Source organism: Naegleria lovaniensis, assembly GCF_003324165.1.
Source record: "Naegleria lovaniensis strain ATCC 30569 chromosome Unknown tig028, whole genome shotgun sequence".
Lineage (NCBI taxonomy): Eukaryota > Heterolobosea > Eutetramitea > Acrasida > Naegleriidae > Naegleria > Naegleria lovaniensis.
The window spans coordinates 382,077-399,911 of NW_025407850.1; the positions used below are offsets into that span (position 1 = coordinate 382,077).

Here is a 17,835-nt window from a genome sequence, read left to right on the forward strand (position 1 = left end):
GTTGATATTTGCTGATGACTGGTATTTAGGTGTTGATTTTAAATATTGTGGTTCTATTATTATTAATGAATGGTAATGTTTTGATGGTATTGATCAAAATAATTAACTACAACAAGACAATGTGGAGGATAATGGTTCGGAAGATGTCAAGATGGTATTGGTTGTTTGCATCTATTTTTTTTGTTTCAAAAATAGATTGAGTAGCGCTGATCAGTTTTTGGGTGCTTGCTTTTAGGATATGTAGGGACTCCTTGGTGTTACACTCTTTGTTTACACTTTATTTTGTAACTCAACTTGGTAAACGATCGTTCGTTTGAGCCACAGTTTAAATTTTAATGACTAGTCTTTTACCAGAATCTAGTTCCTTATTCCACACACTTTCTATGTCTTTAAGATATGCTACTTCAGTGTCTATCTTAATAATTCCTTGTCCAGCGAGCTTAAACATTTCTGGTAACACTTTCTCATGAAATTCTTTCATTGATTCATTGGAGAAACTTCCAAAACCTGACCCACAAATCTCTATTGCTGAGCTTCGTAAAATGCTTGAAGGAAGATGAACTATTTCTCCTGCCATCGAGCCTACTGTCACTACTCGAACTTTGTGACTGAAAGAATGCATGCCTGAGCCTTTCAGAGATCGTAGAATTAGCTCCATGGGATGGCCCCACAAATAATCAATTACCACATCAATTGGAGTGAGTTCATGAACGGCACGAAAGGTTTCAATCAACACATGCTCATCATGCTCCAATAAAGAAATTGTTTGATCTGCTCCATAATCATTCTGTAATTTGTTTAACGAATTTTGGTTTCTTCCTGTTGCAATGACTTTTGATGCTCCATAATATTTAGCTAATTGTACACAGATTCTACCAGTCACTCCTGTTGCGCCGTTAATCAAGACAACATCTCCCTTCTTCATCAAGCCTCGATCAAATAATGCTAAATAAGCTCCCATAATGGCATTAGGAAGAGCAGCTGCAGTTACATCATCAATTTCATCAGGCAAAGCAATTAATTTGTTCTTTGGAATATAAACCCGTTCAGCAAGTGTACCTGTAGTGATCATTCCGTACACTCTCGTTCCGTCTTGCAATTTTCCAACTCCATCCATCCCAACTACTACTGGCAATTCCGTATAACTTGCATAATGCTTTCCACTAGCACGATATTTATCTAAATTCTTGACTGCAGAAGCTTTCATCTGAACAAGTTCTTGATCATCGTTTTCGGATGAAGAAGGAGGCTCGGGCCAATTTTCAGTATAGACTGGTGTTGATCCTAATTGGTGTAAGACGGCGGCTCGCATTTTCTTTCGTTTGAATTATTCATCCACTCAGGGATACATTTAAAAACATGAAACCAAACTGTATTTGCACCAAATTTGCTTCAGTGAATTTGTTCATTGGTAAGTTTGATTTCTTAAATTCGGTTCTTGTATTTTCTCAACTTGTGGGTTCACACGTTCACTCGGATCTCCTTACCTTTATTCCGGATTTGCAAAAGCGCGAAAGATCTAAGAACTGTTCCCATGTCTCGTTCCCAATCATTCTTTGGACACACAAAAAAAACGATAATGTCAAACGACAAGTGGCCCATCCACCATGCCAAGGTGCTGTTCATAACATGCATGTTTTGGACCGTATTGCTACTGACCACTAGCGTGCCACAATTTCATGGGTCGTGGACTCTGGCAGCCACACTTCAACCCACACGAGCCGATGACTTTGTCGAATCCATTGGTGTCAACACACATCTCTCCTATCCCAACTCTTGCTACTATGATTATTTTAATGACTTTTCCAAATATCTTCTCGAGTCTGGTATTCGCAAAATTAGAGATTCTCTTCGTGATGGTCCTCAATGGTATTACGATCGTCATAATTATTTGGGTATGAATGGAATTAAGGGTATTTTCTTGACGGATAATCCCAATCGACCTGCTGAACTGATTCGTTCGTATCCTCTCAAAGTTCCTTTCATTTTCGAACGTTATGAAGGAATTAATGAATATGATTTGAGAGGTGATCCCAACTGGGTGAATGTTACCATTGAATGGACAAAATTCATGTGGGACAATCATAACACAAGTTTTCCAGTGTTGGCTCCCTCTCTCACTTCACTGGCAGCATTTGAAGCTGTTGGAGATTTGAGTGCCTATGTTGATTTTGCAAACATGCACAACTATTATGGATCCTATCCACCAACTAAAGGATGGGGACCTCAAACACAGTATGGATTTACAGGTACAGTGGATTACTTTCACAATTTAACATCAAGCACTCAAGTCAAGAAGAAAAAACCTGTCGTTACCACTGAAACTGGATGGCAGACTCGATTGGGACCTGTTATTTATTGGGTACCAGAAAGTATTCAAGCCAAATATACGTTACGTTCATTGATGCTTCAATGGATGAGAGGAGTGGAAAGAACCTATCTCTATGAAATGTGTGATGATCGTGAATATTTTGGTTTACTTTATTATAACTCGACCTCGAACAGTGAGCCCCCAACACCAAAACCTGTGTATTACGCTTTGAAAAATATGATTTCGGTGTTGGAAGAGAAACCAAGACAACCTAAATTTACGCTGAAAGAATTAACCATTGAAATGAATCCAAACTCGACTACCAACTCGAAAATTCAACACACGCTATTCCAGAAGAGTAATGGAAATTATTATTTGGCTATTTGGCAAGAAACTTTTGGTTATGATAAGGGAATGTTCTTTAATACGACATCGCTCACTGTGAATTTAAATTTCACACAGTTAAGCATGTTTAATGTGTCACTTATGCGTCTCTACACCTTCGATACAGCCTCAGGAAGCATGACCAATGCTACAGTGGTTTTATCCAAAAAACACAGCAATTTAATTTCAGCCAATTTTCAAATTACAGATACCATGACTCTTGTTGAAATGATCCCACATCAGTCAAGCCCTCCTCCACTCGGTTCTCCAAGTGTAAAACCTGTTCCATCTCCAAGTGGAGGAAATCATCCAGGAAGGTCATTATCAAAAATACCGCCCAAAGACAAAAGTGACAAAGCCAATTCAGGTGAGAAGAGTGGAATGGTGTCAAGCTACCAGGCCATTATCTTGACAAGTATCGTCATCCTTTCGATTTTAATTGTACACTGAACGAGTAAAACAAAGTGAGATTCCAGCAGAGTTGAGTTTGAGAAAAAATTTTGATGAGAGTGGGATTTGAACCCACGCCCTTGCGGAACACGGTATTAATCATACCTTAACGTGTCGTCTTAGACCGCTCGACCATCTCACCGTACGATAACGTCATTCTTTTTTTCAACAAGAGTCTGTTGTCATCCCTGGGCTCTATATATGTAAGTCTTAATTGCTCATGTTTTGTGTTATTCATGCACATACGCACAAACTTCAATGAGAAAGAATAAATGTGTCGAATATGCTCTGCGAACGTTGCAAAGTATGAGCTATTATGGTGGATTAGCGCACAATTTATAAAGTCACTGAACAAACCTGCGCCAAACGAACGACACCTATTTAACCAAGCGACATCTCGTAGCAAGTACAATCTCAAATCAAAAAATTCGCAACATGTCTTTACCTTCAACCTCCTACCTTCTTCAGTCGATCCTTGTTACTGGTGCTTCTCGTGGCATTGGTCTTGAATTTGTTAAACAGTTGCTTCAAAAGACTTCTTGTCACACGGTCTGTGCCACTTGTAGAAATCCATCCAAAGCAGCAGAATTGAATGAGTTGAAGCAACAATTCGCCGATCGCTTGATGATTGAGACATTGGACATCACTGCTGACGACTCAATCACTCGTTTTGTATCTCTCATGAGCAATAAGGGTATCAAGTTTACCTTACTCTTTAACAACGCAGGTATCATGAATTGGTCTGACTCAATGAACGAAACCACTCGCCAAGAAATGTTAAAGACATTTGAAACCAACACTATTGGACCAGTATTGGTTTCACAAAAGATTTACAACCATCAATTATTGGAGAAGGGAGCTCTAATTGCCAATCTCTCAAGCATTTTGGGTTCTATCGAATTGGTACAACCGTATCAGGCAAATTTTACGAGTTATGTTGTCTCTAAGGCAGCATTGAACATGGTCAGTAGACTACAAAGTACGGCATGGAAAGACGTTTATACCATTTCCTTTCATCCTGGATGGCTACAGACTGAAATGGGGGGCTCTGGAGCTGATCTTCCTGTTGCCGTTGGAGTTTCTGGAATGATCAAGGTCATTGAACAGTTTGATCCTGAAACTCAAAATGGACAATTCATCCAGTACGATGGAAAGCAGCTCGCATGGTAAATAGGGAGACGGCTACCATGTAACAACAAGTAAAAAGTTGTTAAAAAGTTCAATATGATTCATTCCATATTACTAATCATGTATAATAATATCAAAAGATTTACAAAATAAGTTATTGGTAAAAAGGTACTACCACTTAAAATTGCTCCACACGTTGGGTAGCTCTAGGAGATGTGCGCTTGTTCGTTTGAGCTTCCAAATCATCTTCTTCGTCATCGCTCTCTTGAGAAGCTGAATGGCTTGCTGATCCATTTCTTTGGAAATTGCTCGTAAATGAATTGGCGAGTGTTGGGGATGAAAGTCTAAATGCATAAATATTGAGTCCTTTGCAAAATTCCCAAACTACAGACACAGCAAAGAATAGATAAAAGCATGAAGCCCACACTAAATTGAAAATAAGTAATCCCTTGGCAGGAATGAGAGGGCCTGTTGATGAAAATATCATGGTCAATCCATTCACCACAAACATGATCATTGGTAGGAGCATGATTACATATTGTTTGGTGAACCTTGGGTATGGTTGATTGGTTACACGTGCAATGTTCATGGTAGTAAGATAAATACCAAAGGTAAGAGCTCCAACAACATAAATAGAAATCCAATTGGTTTGATAGAATGACTTTGCTCCTGCAACATCTGAAGGAATAATTCTAGAGATTAAGGTCATTGAGAAGTACAAGGCAAAAAAGATGAATACTACTAGCAAATCAAGCACAGCATTTGCTAACTCTTGGGACATTTTGAGCATGCTGTACTTTTTGAATTGTTGTGTTGAAATGGCAGAAGCACCAGATTCCAAATCCATGTTTGGCTCATTTGGGAAGGCCTCTTCTTGTGAATTATTGTATGAGTTTGAAAGATCACTTTCCATATTTTTAGAGCGTTGTCTGTAATGTTTTAACACGTGGAAAACAGCAAAAGCTGGTGATGCTAAAGTACCCACAGTTGTAATTAAAATGATCCAAAATGCTAGACTCATTCCCAAAATGGTTTGTTGACCAAAACCAACAACGTTTGACCCAGTTTGAATCATGTTGTAAATACACGAAGCCAAATGCACGCCAATGACTGCAAATTGGCCATCACTAGCAGATACGAAACCCATGTAAAATCTACCTGTATGGTAATGCTCCCAGTGAGCTCCATAAAATGCAAACATCATTATGAGATGCAGGGTCACACGACCAACATCACTAAAGAATGTTGTTGTTTCTGATAATAAAGCAGATGACTTATAAGGGGTCTCTCCTAGTGCAATTAAAAAGGCTAACAAAGTATTAAGGTCAATGAAATTCTCAAAGTCAACTTACACAAACACAAAATTGACATGGTAAGCGCATCGACTCCATGGTCAAAAACTTCTCCCAGAGGAGAACTACTTCCTGTTCTTCTAGCTTGTTTTCCGTCACATCCATCAAAAGTGTTATAAAGGAAAATTAGTATAGAAATTACTACCAAACCCAAATTATAGAGAAATGTATAGGTATTTGTTTCTGGGTTTGCAATGAAAGAATAAAAATTAAGTAATGCCAGAGCAAACGCCAATGCCATGCAAATAAAACCAGTTAATGTGATAGTATTAGGAGCAAGCCATTCTGGAAAAACATTTGCGGTTAAATAATTCCAAAATGGAGACAAAATATAATTCTCAGCCACTGAATTATTCTGTACATCAAACTTATACAATGCCGCAACTAAATTTGGTGTTGGTGTAGAAGAGGGTGATGCAGCTTCAAGGGCTCTTTGTTCTTGCTTTGCCTTTGCAATTGCTTGCAAATAATCTTTTCCTTGTGGAGAAATGAATGAATACCACTTTGGACGTGTGGTAGGCTCGTTCAACGTGGCAAGCCAAATTTTAAGTCGGTTCATCCAATCGACCCTTCCCGATGAAGAATGATGATTCATGACTGCAGGATCGAAACGAACGGAGGTATTACTTTCATCATCAATGCTTTCTCGCTTTCTAGTGATCATGGGTGTAGTATCCTGCTCACTAGAAGGTGAAACCGGGAGAGAATCTCGGCCTTGTGTACTTCTGTCTAGGGGATTAAATTCAATAGTAATTTCTTCTGATGCGTCTTGTTTCATTGTTCGGATGAGGTATTTTCTTCTATGATAATTTCAACCAAAATTAAAGAATACGATAACGACGGATTGTTGTTCTTCTTGTGATCCTATTCCTATTCTCGCACTAGAATTAGAATCCAAAAGAAGATTGAAAACGGTGGGTGCTATTTTTTCTTTCACGCAACCGTTTGATGATGGCAAATTTTCGAGCAGAGGAGAATTGTCTTGCAAAACTTTGAAAAAATGTTTTGGGATGTTCTGAAAGAGTTAATTGATCGGGATCATCAACTACGGCGAGAAGCTGCCAAACGAAAAGAAAATGTGGTCGTAGTTATTTCCGATGATGAAGATGAAGACGATAGCAGGAACAGTTCCAAACATCTTGATGATGATTATGGAAACCTGTTAATTGAATATCTAAATTTTCAAGAGAACCAATCATCAGTATACGACGCATTTATTTCCATGTTGTGCAAGAAAGTGGTAGATGATATGGTTAATTTTAAACAATGTTTTACTGTACCATTTATATTTACTCTTAATTTTAAATATCAAGAAATATTAATTTACACCATCATTAAGTTGCATCACAAATTCAAGAAGAAACATATTTTGGAACTAGTGAATGAATTTATTAGTTACAGCAAGCGTGATCAAAATTCACATGATAATCTTGTTATTCTAAAACAACTATTCAGAGAATTGTGCCGTAAATTGAACGATAGATCGTTGTTAGAAATATTTGACAAGAGCGTTGCAGTTCTACCAAATCATTCGAAATTGTCTATTGCAGCTACTAATTCTTTGAGAGAATGCGTAACGGATCTATACCAAACCAAGACGGTATCTAGACGAAGGACAATAACACAGCAAGATTTATCAAATAATATTTCTAGCAACATAGTTAATAAGAAACGAGGTCTAGATGAATTTGTACCAATTGAAGAAAACAAGGAGGACGACATTGAGAGCATCACCAAAGAAAATAGTCAAAAAAAACTGAAATCAATCAATACTGAAGCCAAATCCTTGAATAATGCCAACTTGCTATCCAATGACACTCCAAAAGATTTGAGTACTGATCAAAAAAAAGAAATTACAAAATTCAAAAAGATACTAGAACGAGCAACCAACCCAAAAAGTATTACAATGGACTTGTTGATTTCTATAATCAATTCAGCAGAGTCTATCGAGCAATTAAGCCAGATTTTCAAGGACCTTAACGTTGAAAAGTTGAACGACTCGAATCTATTACATATCACTCAAAATCTAATTTCCAAGACTGGATTGGTCACTTCTTCCAAATATCTGAGCCATAATATTCAGTGTGACATATTTGTACAAAAGTTTTTACAGCCGAGAGTACTGTCAATGAAACAAAAGGCGTCAAGGCATTTGTTTTCATGCTTGCAACACGTTTGTGGAAATCCTGACTTTACAAACATTGTTATTGATAGAATTATTATAGGACTATCCACATTACAAAGCGAAGACAGATCGACCCAATTATCTGTAGACCAAGTTGAAATTATTACTAGAATTATGGATAAAATTCTTCAAACAGAAGGCAAGATTTATTTACTAAAACAAATACTTGAATACACTGAAAACAAACGAATGGTATGGAATGAAGAAGTTACTATTAACATTCTCAACAGAATTTTAGAAACCAAAAATGTTGCTTCAAAGTTGGAACCACATGCTTTAGAATTGATTCTACGACAACTTGAAGAAATGGTCAAACTCTTTTCAAAGTCTCTTAAATTCTCCTTATTGATTGGAAATTTCATTAGTATCATCAGCAACTCGAGTGGGTCAGTACTATTACAGTCATATTATCCCTCGCTGAAAGATATCATCCACCAGCTTGAAAATAAGATGAAGGATACACTCGAAAAGAAACTTGAATCTATGCGGGCTCAATGATTAATGACTATTGTCTATTATTTTGGACATCCAGGTAACAATTGCAGGACGGAAGTAGGTCATGTCGAATGGCTGGCACGCTTGGATTTAGTGAGCGAATATTGTGTTCTTTTCATAGGTACACTGGAACGGGTTGGTTCGTGCGTACTTTTGTACAGTCCTGAGGACTCTCCTTCACACCATTTACAGGCACACGTTTCTCCTCTTGCTGGTAGCCCTCTTGCTAGATGAATGGTCCAAACTCAAGACCGACCCCTGCGTGCGTTCTTTCTTGCGCATTTCATGGCTCAGCTCAAATCTTTGCAAAAGAACTGTGCTGTTGTTACTGATTTAAATGGTTCTCAAGCTCTATGGTCTTTACTTTTCCACTTGTGTTCAACGTGTCGTGACCACTCTCAAAGAAAAGAATGTTGAATTTGAATTGGTTCCAGTCGATCTTTCCAAAGGTGAACACAAACAAGCTGCATTCCTCGAGAAGCAACCTTTCGGAGTCATTCCAGTCCTCGATGATGACGGCTTTTTAATCTATGAATCTCGTGCCATTTGTAGATATTTGGAACAAAAGTTCAAGAATCAAGGAACCCAATTGATCCCTACTGATTTGAAGGCTTTGGGTCTCTTTGAACAAGGTACTTCTGTTGAGACTTCGTACTTTGATGCCAATGCTAGTGGACTTGCCTTTGAATTGGTATTTAAGGCATTGTTTGGTGCTGGAGCACCTGATGAAGCTCGTGTCAAGTTACTCACTCAAAAGCTCACTACAACCTTAGATGTCTATGAAAAGATCTTGTCCAAGCAAGAATACATTGGTGGAAATCAATTCACCTTGGCTGATATTTATCACTTGCCTTACGGTAATTACTTGTTCCATCCTCAAGTCAATTTGGGACACTTGATCAATGATCGTCCTCATGTAAAGGCATGGTGGGAAAAGATTACAAAGAGAGATTCTTGGGTTCACGCTTTAAAGTTGGCAAGTCATTAATTGATGACTGATGGTCTATAAATATTTGACCTGGTAATTATGGCCTTTGTAAATTGGCTCGTTCGTATCCATTCAAATCAAATAAAAAATGTGTCGCTTGCTTTTCTTTATGATCGCACTCTTGCTATTTACAAACTTAGTTGAAGCTTCCAATCAACCAAAACGAGGATTAACGATACAACTCCACCAAGCCATTGAGCAACGAAATTCAAGGGAAGTGGCAAAGCTTTTAAGAGAAGGAGCAGATTTTACGGAATACGTCCAATACACGGTACGTACATTGATCAAAAGCTTACTTGGATATCAATGTTATTTTCATAAATAACCGATCGGAGTAGTTTCTCAGACAAAATAGTTTTGATGTAGCACGTTACTATCATTTTGAAGATGAATATAATAACATTGTAAAGAATTGGTTGACTGAAGTTGCAAGCACGTCAAAGAACGGAAGTCATGCTTCATCATCTTTCAGCAACTTGTCGTTACAACTTGTTTTATTATTCATTTTTCTCATTGTTCTCTGCATTTCAATCTGTATTGCAGTGGGTTGCCTCAAAATCCTCAGAACCTATTGGACTCCAAGAGAAGTAAATTCTTCATCACTTTCAACACAACCACAGGATGCTACAATCGAAATCAACAACTCTCGTAATTTACACTCTCAGAGCTCATCAATAACGCCCTCCAATGAAAGTTTAGATGAAGATCACACTCTATGTTGCATTTGTTTCGAAAGGAAGAAAGATACAGCCTTAGAATGTGGACACGTGTTTTGTGCGTATTGTGCCAACAAATGCACCACCTACTGTTTTACTTGTAGAAAAAGAAACTCTGGCAGGACAATCAAAATATATTATTGAAAGCATGTCCAAAGAGTTAAGACATCCTGTACAGTACTAATCCAACCGTGCATTTTGCAGTGGTTGCTGTCTTTCAATCAAAATGGTGAAAAAAAAACAAAAAAAAATTGTCTTCAACGGAATATCATCACACAATAATACAAATTCATCATACAAATGGTACTTTCGTGGGTTGTTGCAGGAGTTTCAATTGGAACAGGTCTTATTTTTGCAAGAGCATCTCTCCGAGCACTTGCTCGTACCCGAGCTACAGCATCACTTAACGCCGCATCGATGAATAAAACCGGCTTCACTCTCAATACTGATTTCCTCTCCAAACCAATTTATGGAAGAAACTTTGCAGAGGGATCGTTTAACCCTGAAATGTCAAAGAAGGAAGCATTGGATATTCTAGGTTTCGGTAAGACTGTAAAACATGTAACGGAAGAAGATGTGAAGAAACGACACAGAAAATTGATGTTGTTGAATCACCCTGACAACGGAGGAAGTGCTTATATTTCATCTAAAATTAATGAAGCAAAGGATTACTTGCTCGGAAGATACGGAAGAGATTAAAACAATTTACGAACATTTATTCATATAATTATTATTCGACAATTACATTGTAATCCTACGATCCTTTGATGAACAAATTGCAGATGATCCTTCTTTGCACCATCGACTTTTTTGTCGGTTATCAGGATTCATACAATTTAATGTTTCACAATTGTTGTTGGTTCTTTATTTCAACGCCTCTCGCACTTGATCTAGCAGTTGAGATAATTCAGTAAACTCTTCCGAATTCTTGAATATTTCCTGAGATCGTTTGGTGACTGATTTAAGAATGTCCTCAGCCATGGAAAGATATTGAACTTCCTTATCTTCTTGATTGTGTTCCTTGAACCATTTGGCCACACGAATTTGCAATTTTACAAGCTCAGAAACCGAGAAGGCAACCAATTCAAACTTAGATTTTTCTCTTTCCCATCCTGACATTTGCAAACTTCTGCATAGCCTTTGTCGCTTATCTACAGCTTGCTCCAAATATTTGATTTTTTCTTCGCTCAATTCATCTTTGATGGAATCTGCTAAAATTTCATAGTATCCAGCATAAGATTTCCAAACATGAGGATCTAACGAAATTTTATCAGTAATCTTTTCGAACATCTTCAACAATTCTTCTTTCAGATGTTCTCCATGAGGTACGGGCGACTTTTCCAATAAAATCTTTAACACCCTCAAAAATAAGAAGAAAACATCCGTGTCAAGTTTTTTGTCTTCTTTGATGTCTACCAATCTTTTAACTGCTGTAATGGCGTAATCAAATTCATTGGCCTCAATAGAAACATAGAGGAAATTTTGCCATATTTTCCAGCTGTCGTATGCCAATCGAGCTGCTTCTTTCAACGCTATGAATGCACTCTTTCTGTATAAATGTATATATACATTACAACACCAAATCAACAAGACACTCAAAACAACTTACTTTTGTCCTTGATGTAAACGAACATTGGCTAAATTACTCCATGATTCAGCATCCTCTGGATTTTGTTGTGTCACTCTGGAAAAAGCAGTTTGTGCTTTATCCCACTTTTCACATCTCATACAGCAAAATCCGTAAATAAACCAAGCATTTGTGTGCAAAGCAGAAAGCGCAAGAGATTCCTCAAATTCAGGAATGGCTTTTTCATGTTCCTGTTTTTCAGTGTAATAATATCCTAGGGCACGTTTGGCTCTTGCAAATCTCTTTTCTGAAACTTCCCATGCCTTCAAATACATGTCCACACAAGTTGGGTATTGAGAGAGAATTTGTTCTTCACCTTCGACATGATATTCTTGACGAAGATTTTCAGAACGTTTCAAATCTCCAAGCATACACCATAAGAGAGGATTATCTGGCTCTTCCAATAACTTTTCAATAACCACTTTCTTTGCTCTATTTTCTTGATCAAGAGAAATGAGAGTTTTCATAATTTCCTCAAACATTCCATATTTTCTGAAAATCACTAGAGAACTTTCAAGGAGACCTGATTTCGAGTAAATAAATGCCAATTCTCTCTGCAAGTCAAATATTGGCGGATACCCAAGACAATAGAAATATTTGATACGTGAGGAAACAGATGGTTCAGTATCTTTCAAGTGAGAGACAAGCTTTTCAAACTGTTCAATACTTCGAACTAGGTGATTAATTTTGTCACTCTCCAGCCTGGCTCGTAGCCATAATGCTGTGGATTGAACAAGCCAATTTTGTGGGTGCTCAATGACTCTGAGAATATATGGCATCATTTCTTCTTTGGTAAGACCATGCTCTGGGTTCGTGTTCTTTAGGTCCATGCTATGACATGGTGAGAGAAATAAATCATCTTCATTTTAAAACTTACCACTTGGCAAGAATGATCACTTGATCGATGACTCGCAAAACAGATTTTGATAAATCTTGCTCATTTTCAGCCAAGTCGATGGACGGTTTTTCAAGTAAATGAGTATCTTCATAGTGTTGCACAACCTCAGGAAGTCTTGATTCTTCTGTCTTGTTGTCAACTGTTCTACTTTTTGCTTCTAACACAAGGTGTGAGGTTTTAAAAGATTGATATTTGGTTTTCACACCAAGTTTTCCTGTCACATTAAGATAGAGGCCAGTAACAAGTTTAGCTTTTTCAAAACTATGTTGAGCAAATTTTTGTCTATTAAAGTGATAATCTACTAATCCCTTCTCAACATAATATCTTGCAATCAATTCATCATCTTCTACATTGAAATTCTCAGTTGGGAATTTTGAATCCAAAATTTCAAAGCTTCTAGTAACTGCATTTAACAAAGTTTCGGTCGAAAAGGTCATCAACTTTTGGTGAATGATATTTACTCTAACTCTCCACCACTCATAGCTTTCCAAGTTGTTAATCAGGTTGTTATCCAAAAAACATTTTGCAACAAGTAAATAGTGTGGAATTGTTGTCATGGCAAAAGCGGTCTCTCCATTAATTGAAAGTTTTGAAATGGCATACTTTTGAATATACTTTGCAATATTATGTGTTGATTCAACTTGTAAATATTCACTACTACCAGAGGATGTAATCATCGGAAGGGATGACAAGGTCTTGTCAAAATTAAATGTAGGTCCACAAAGTTATGCTGCACAAACGTATGTAAATAAAGAATACCATAGAGTAAAAGGAGTATTGAATTTTGTGGAGTCTGTTCAACAAATTCCGATATGGATTTCTCTAAATTCTGATAGCATTCTGTAAATGAGTGTTTAATGTTTAGAAATCATTTCGAAAAAGTAAATACATACCATCTAATAATGATTTAATTGTTGCATAATTTTGAGTACCGTCGAGGCTTGACAGAGATGCAAATATTGAAGAGAAGACTTTTTGGTACGATTCACCGTGAATTGGAAAGAAGTTTCCGTTCAAAATACATGATGTCAAGTGGAGTATTTCTTCACTAGCATCGTGATGATTTTCATTCTTGAGACGATAATTCTCGAATTCAGCCTCATCGGAGAGAATGAGAAAGCGTTCGAGAGGAGGCAGCATTTTTTTCTTCACTTTTAAAATTGATGCTCAAGTTGAGCTTGTTTTGTGCGTACGCAATTTCTGCTCACTTTACAAAATTAATAATTTACATTGGAGTGTTTGTAGGATACGAGTTGTTTCAAGCTTCGTAGCTCACTCGAAAGCTTGGTGTTAGTGGAGAGTCTAACAGCTGCATTGTTCTCAACTTGTTCTGAACGTAGCTTAATTTTGTCCAACTGTTTTTCTAGCTTTTGAATTTGCTCATCCTTATATTTGATGAGCTTGTCAATCTTTTCAGTGTCAATAGATAAGGAGCCGCCAGAAGTTGAAGACTGATCCCCATTATATTGGGCTATTTGTTTTAGAAGATATGTTATTTTCTGTTCACTCTCCTTCTGTAGCTTGATTTGTCTTCGCTCGAAAACTAATTCAGTTAATCGTATGTGATTCTGGAGATTTTCAATCATCTTGTCTCGTTCTTTTAAGGATAAATCGTACTCTAGAAGCTTTTGTTTCTTTGATTTCTCATCTTCTTTAAGTTCTATCACTTTTTCAAAGTACTGTTTCAAGAGCACTTTGGCCTCTGCAAGCGAGTTGATGTCATTGAAACGAGAAAGTGAGAGAGAAGAATCGCTTTCCTCAACTCTGAGTCTGTTTTGAACTTGTTCAATAGTTTCGTTTTTAAATTCAATTTCAGCATCCAGAACCTCTGTTCGTTCATTAATTTCTTGAAGTTCCTCCTCTTCTTTCTTGATTTGATCTTTAGCTTTTTGCTCCAGTTTCTCTCGCTGTCGTAACATCTTCTCTCGCTTTTGATGTAAACTTTCAATTTGTAATTGCAAATCATTGATTATTTTTGCTTCAGTTTTCAAGCAATTATTACTGTTAGATGTTCTCTTGCTCTTCAAAATTGTTTCCTTTTCCACTATTTCTCTTTCCACTTCCTGTAGCTGGTTATGGATGTCAACCATGGATTCTTGCATATGTTGGTTCTTTCGCATTTTCCTCATTTCAATATCTTGTTTAGCGGACAGCATTTTCTCTTTCTCTTGAATTATTGCTTCTCTTCTTGCTAACTCCTTTTCAAGAGTCTCAATAGCCTCCTTTTTAGTCATATATTTCTCAATTTCTTTATCGAGCCATTCTTTCTGTTTATCAATATCTGCAGAAATAGATTTGCTTTTTGAAACACGAGATAATTGATACCTATTTAACCTCAGTTGTTGGTTGACTTTCTGAACCTCTTCTGATTTTCGTTCTAAAATTTCTTTTTGTCGCTGATTCTCAGTCTCCAGCTCTCGTATTCTCTTTTGACTAGCTTCCCCTTGTTTCTTTAGAGCAGATATTTGCTTCAGTTGAGAGTTGTATGTTTGGCTCTGTTTCTCCGTTTCTTCTTTGATCTTGCCTTTAAGAAATTCTTGCTGTGATTTCATCTTTGTAATCTCTGTCTGTAGATCATACACTTTTCGATCGCTTTGATACTTTAGCTTCATCAGCCTTTCATTTTCAGTAGCTTTTTTCCTTAGATCGGATAATTGCATATTTTGCTTGTTCAGTCGATCTTCATAGTCAAGCTGAATTCTTTTTTTTTCTTCTTCCTTTTTGCCTCTCTCCATGTCGGCGGTTTCTAGAGCATTCATCAATTTCTCTAACTCTTGTTGAGTCGCAACTACCGAATTCTCCATTTCGATAATCTTCTTTTCGTATTGCTCTTTTAGAACAATGGACTCATGTTCGCTCTTTAACAAATCCTTGATCAACTCCTCTTTTAGTTTTATCATTACAGTAAGGTCTTTCAAACTTTGTTCCAGCTTTCTTTGCTTTCTTAAATACATTTTTTGATGTTCTTGCATTTGTTTTTCAATCATTGATTTTTCAAGCTCAATTTGGCTTTGTTGGTTGTACATTAATGTTTTCTCTTTTTCAAGATTTTTGATTTCATCTTCTAACTTGCCAATCTCTCCATCCTCTTGGCCATCTGTTTGTACATCTTGTTTCACGTCATTGGTTTCTGGTATTTTTGGTGCACTTGTTGTGGGGAGTGGAGGAACGGCAGTTACGCCCAATTCTTCTGGAAGGCTTTGGATGTATTCTTCAAGTTGAGCTACTCGTTTCATCTCAGAATCAAGATCTTGCTTCAAGGCTTGGACATTCTTTTTAAGAACCCAATTTGTTTTAGATAACCTCTTAATTTCTCGCATCTTTTCAGTAAATATTTTTTCGTCACGTTTGAGATCGTCTTTTGCTTCTTTCAGTTCTTTAGTAAGAGAATCTATCACCTTATTCTTTTCTTCTATCTCATGGTTTTCAGCAACGACTTGCTCAATGTTTGGTAGTCGAGGTGATAAACTTTGTAACTTTTCTTTTCTTTCTGCATTTGCATTGAGGTCGTAATTGGCAACATCTTCCAATACTTTGATGATCTCAGTTATTTTCTCTTTTGGAATGTCAAGTGTGCTCCAAGGAACTTTGAAAAGAACTCGCAATACTTCTTTAACGCGCTGACGAAAACTTTGTATCTTATGTAAGTACATATCGCGTTCTGCCTCCATTTTGAAAATGCTTTCGCTTAGCTCTGTAATTTTTGAATTGCTTGAAGAAAGCTGATCTCGAAGTAATTTTGTCTCATCCTTGTGGTCGTGAACGCTTGCTAATTGTAGTAAATTGCTTGATGATGGTGTTTTCTTTTGAATCTCCAATAGAAATCGTTGGTTGTCTTCAAACTTTAGTAGCTCTTCTAGCGAATCAGAATATTGCACTCCCTCTGATGACATTTTCTGTTGAAGAAGAGCCAATTTTAAGGCATGTATTTCATTTCTGAGCTGATCTATTTGCATAGAATGAGGATCAATGTTCACAACTGGTTTGTTCTTGATGTTTCTGGCTCTGTTTGCATATTTTAGGGTATTCAATGTCTCCTCAAAGTTTGAATCTGCTGGAGAAATGCATGCTAACATTACGGTACGACTATTTCCTCCTAAACTATCCTGTAACAATCGTGTTAATTTAGAATCTCGATAAGGAACATGTGTAGTGTGCGCTCTTTTTTTCTCATCTCCCAGAGCACTTATAACGTTTCCTAGGGCAAGTAATCCACAATTAATTTGGACGGCCTCTTTAAATCGAACGCCAACAGCTCCAGTTCTTTTCGTTCTTTCACTTCCTGCTAAATCAACAAGATGAAATTTGGCTGTCATAGATTGGCCTGACGTTGCCTCTCCTTCATTTCCGGTTTTCAGTCTTTGTTCAAGAATTATTGTAAATATTGAATGAGATCTGCTTGACACTTCGTTCATCAAAGTACTGCCTACAGTTCTATATAAACTCCCCGTCTCTAAACATCCAATCATGTCATCATACGATTGAACCGATTCCTCCTTAATTCCTACTAGTAAAATTCCTTTTTTTTCATCCTCTCTTATTTGAATTAATTTTGTTGATGTGGACGGCGACAATAGATCTTTTATCGTTTCATTGTAAATCTCAAGAAACGAAACTCGCACTAAAAAATCTGCATCTGATCGTTGCTTGATAATTTCAAAAATGTTCTGTATTACTCTTGGTATTACTCCTAGTTCTTCATCTAGTAAATTTGTTGAGTTAGCTGTGCCCATAGTGTATGTTTTTCCGGAGCCCTAGTTGACAATTTAGAAAAATAATCTCAATACGAAAACCTACTGTTTGTCCATAGGCTAGAACCGTTGCATTGTAGCCTTGAAATAACCCTTCCACTAAATTTTTGACGCTGACATTATACACTTGTTGCTAATATAATATTAATTCTCGGGTAGTTATCATTTCTACTCACCTGCTGAGATTGTTGTCCAAAAACATAATCGAAAGCAAACGTTCGATCTCTTCCGACAATAATTTGACTATTTACAGGGTCCATTGTTACACATTCCCGACTCTTTTCAAGCTTTTCCTTAGGCAGCATTGGCCTCACACGTACTCCCACCTTTACTGATGACGAGTCTGAGGATGTGGGTGTCTGAGGTAGCGTATTTCCATTATTATTATAATTGTTTGGACTTGTTGGTTGTGATGATGACACCTCCGATGTATTGCTATTAAAGGCTTGTTGTTGGTTGGAATTGACAAGAGTTTCGTTTTGATTCATTTTTTTGCATTTGTTGTTTCTACAAATGGCGGGAAATTTTTTAGTGTCAAAAATATCTTATA

At 37.1% G+C, this 17,835-nt stretch overlaps 10 protein-coding genes across 10 annotated transcripts; 6 read left to right on the plus strand and 4 right to left on the minus strand.

Annotated features, from left to right (window-relative positions):
- Window positions 1-325: 325 nt before the first annotated feature.
- C9374_006719 (uncharacterized protein) lies at window positions 326-1,312 on the minus strand (the record flags this gene model as incomplete). Its single annotated transcript, XM_044696610.1, has 1 exon — window positions 326-1,312. One exon carries the CDS (start codon window positions 1,310-1,312, stop codon window positions 326-328), a length of 987 nt encoding a protein of 328 aa, XP_044546864.1.
- Window positions 1,313-1,579: 267 nt separating this feature from the next.
- Window positions 1,580-3,145, plus strand: C9374_006720 (uncharacterized protein; the record flags this gene model as incomplete). Its single annotated transcript, XM_044696612.1, has 1 exon — window positions 1,580-3,145. The coding sequence occupies one exon, from the start codon at window positions 1,580-1,582 to the stop codon at window positions 3,143-3,145; it is 1,566 nt and encodes a 521-aa protein (XP_044546865.1).
- Window positions 3,146-3,580: 435 nt separating this feature from the next.
- On the plus strand, window positions 3,581-4,315 carry C9374_006721 (uncharacterized protein; the record flags this gene model as incomplete). The annotated part of the gene is made up of 1 exon (XM_044696613.1): window positions 3,581-4,315. The coding sequence occupies one exon, from the start codon at window positions 3,581-3,583 to the stop codon at window positions 4,313-4,315; it is 735 nt and encodes a 244-aa protein (XP_044546866.1).
- A 136-nt stretch (window positions 4,316-4,451) lies between these two features.
- On the minus strand, window positions 4,452-6,403 carry C9374_006722 (uncharacterized protein; the record flags this gene model as incomplete). The annotated part of the gene is made up of 2 exons (XM_044696614.1): window positions 4,452-5,581; window positions 5,626-6,403. 2 exons carry the CDS (start codon window positions 6,401-6,403, stop codon window positions 4,452-4,454), a joined length of 1,908 nt encoding a protein of 635 aa, XP_044546867.1.
- Window positions 6,404-6,625: 222 nt separating this feature from the next.
- C9374_006723 (uncharacterized protein) lies at window positions 6,626-8,308 on the plus strand (the record flags this gene model as incomplete). Its single annotated transcript, XM_044696615.1, has 1 exon — window positions 6,626-8,308. One exon carries the CDS (start codon window positions 6,626-6,628, stop codon window positions 8,306-8,308), a length of 1,683 nt encoding a protein of 560 aa, XP_044546868.1.
- Window positions 8,309-8,642: 334 nt separating this feature from the next.
- On the plus strand, window positions 8,643-9,293 carry C9374_006724 (uncharacterized protein; the record flags this gene model as incomplete). Its single annotated transcript, XM_044696616.1, has 1 exon — window positions 8,643-9,293. The coding sequence occupies one exon, from the start codon at window positions 8,643-8,645 to the stop codon at window positions 9,291-9,293; it is 651 nt and encodes a 216-aa protein (XP_044546869.1).
- An 88-nt stretch (window positions 9,294-9,381) lies between these two features.
- On the plus strand, window positions 9,382-10,153 carry C9374_006725 (uncharacterized protein; the record flags this gene model as incomplete). Its single annotated transcript, XM_044696617.1, has 2 exons — window positions 9,382-9,564; window positions 9,632-10,153. The coding sequence occupies 2 exons, from the start codon at window positions 9,382-9,384 to the stop codon at window positions 10,151-10,153; spliced, it is 705 nt and encodes a 234-aa protein (XP_044546870.1).
- A 156-nt stretch (window positions 10,154-10,309) lies between these two features.
- Window positions 10,310-10,708, plus strand: C9374_006726 (uncharacterized protein; the record flags this gene model as incomplete). Its single annotated transcript, XM_044696618.1, has 1 exon — window positions 10,310-10,708. The coding sequence occupies one exon, from the start codon at window positions 10,310-10,312 to the stop codon at window positions 10,706-10,708; it is 399 nt and encodes a 132-aa protein (XP_044546871.1).
- Window positions 10,709-10,873: 165 nt separating this feature from the next.
- On the minus strand, window positions 10,874-13,674 carry C9374_006727 (uncharacterized protein; the record flags this gene model as incomplete). Its single annotated transcript, XM_044696619.1, has 5 exons — window positions 10,874-11,558; window positions 11,619-12,467; window positions 12,514-13,191; window positions 13,275-13,374; window positions 13,428-13,674. The coding sequence occupies 5 exons, from the start codon at window positions 13,672-13,674 to the stop codon at window positions 10,874-10,876; spliced, it is 2,559 nt and encodes an 852-aa protein (XP_044546872.1).
- Window positions 13,675-13,751: 77 nt separating this feature from the next.
- C9374_006728 (uncharacterized protein) lies at window positions 13,752-17,773 on the minus strand (the record flags this gene model as incomplete). Its single annotated transcript, XM_044696620.1, has 3 exons — window positions 13,752-17,288; window positions 17,332-17,418; window positions 17,462-17,773. The coding sequence occupies 3 exons, from the start codon at window positions 17,771-17,773 to the stop codon at window positions 13,752-13,754; spliced, it is 3,936 nt and encodes a 1,311-aa protein (XP_044546873.1).
- Window positions 17,774-17,835: the final 62 nt, after the last annotated feature.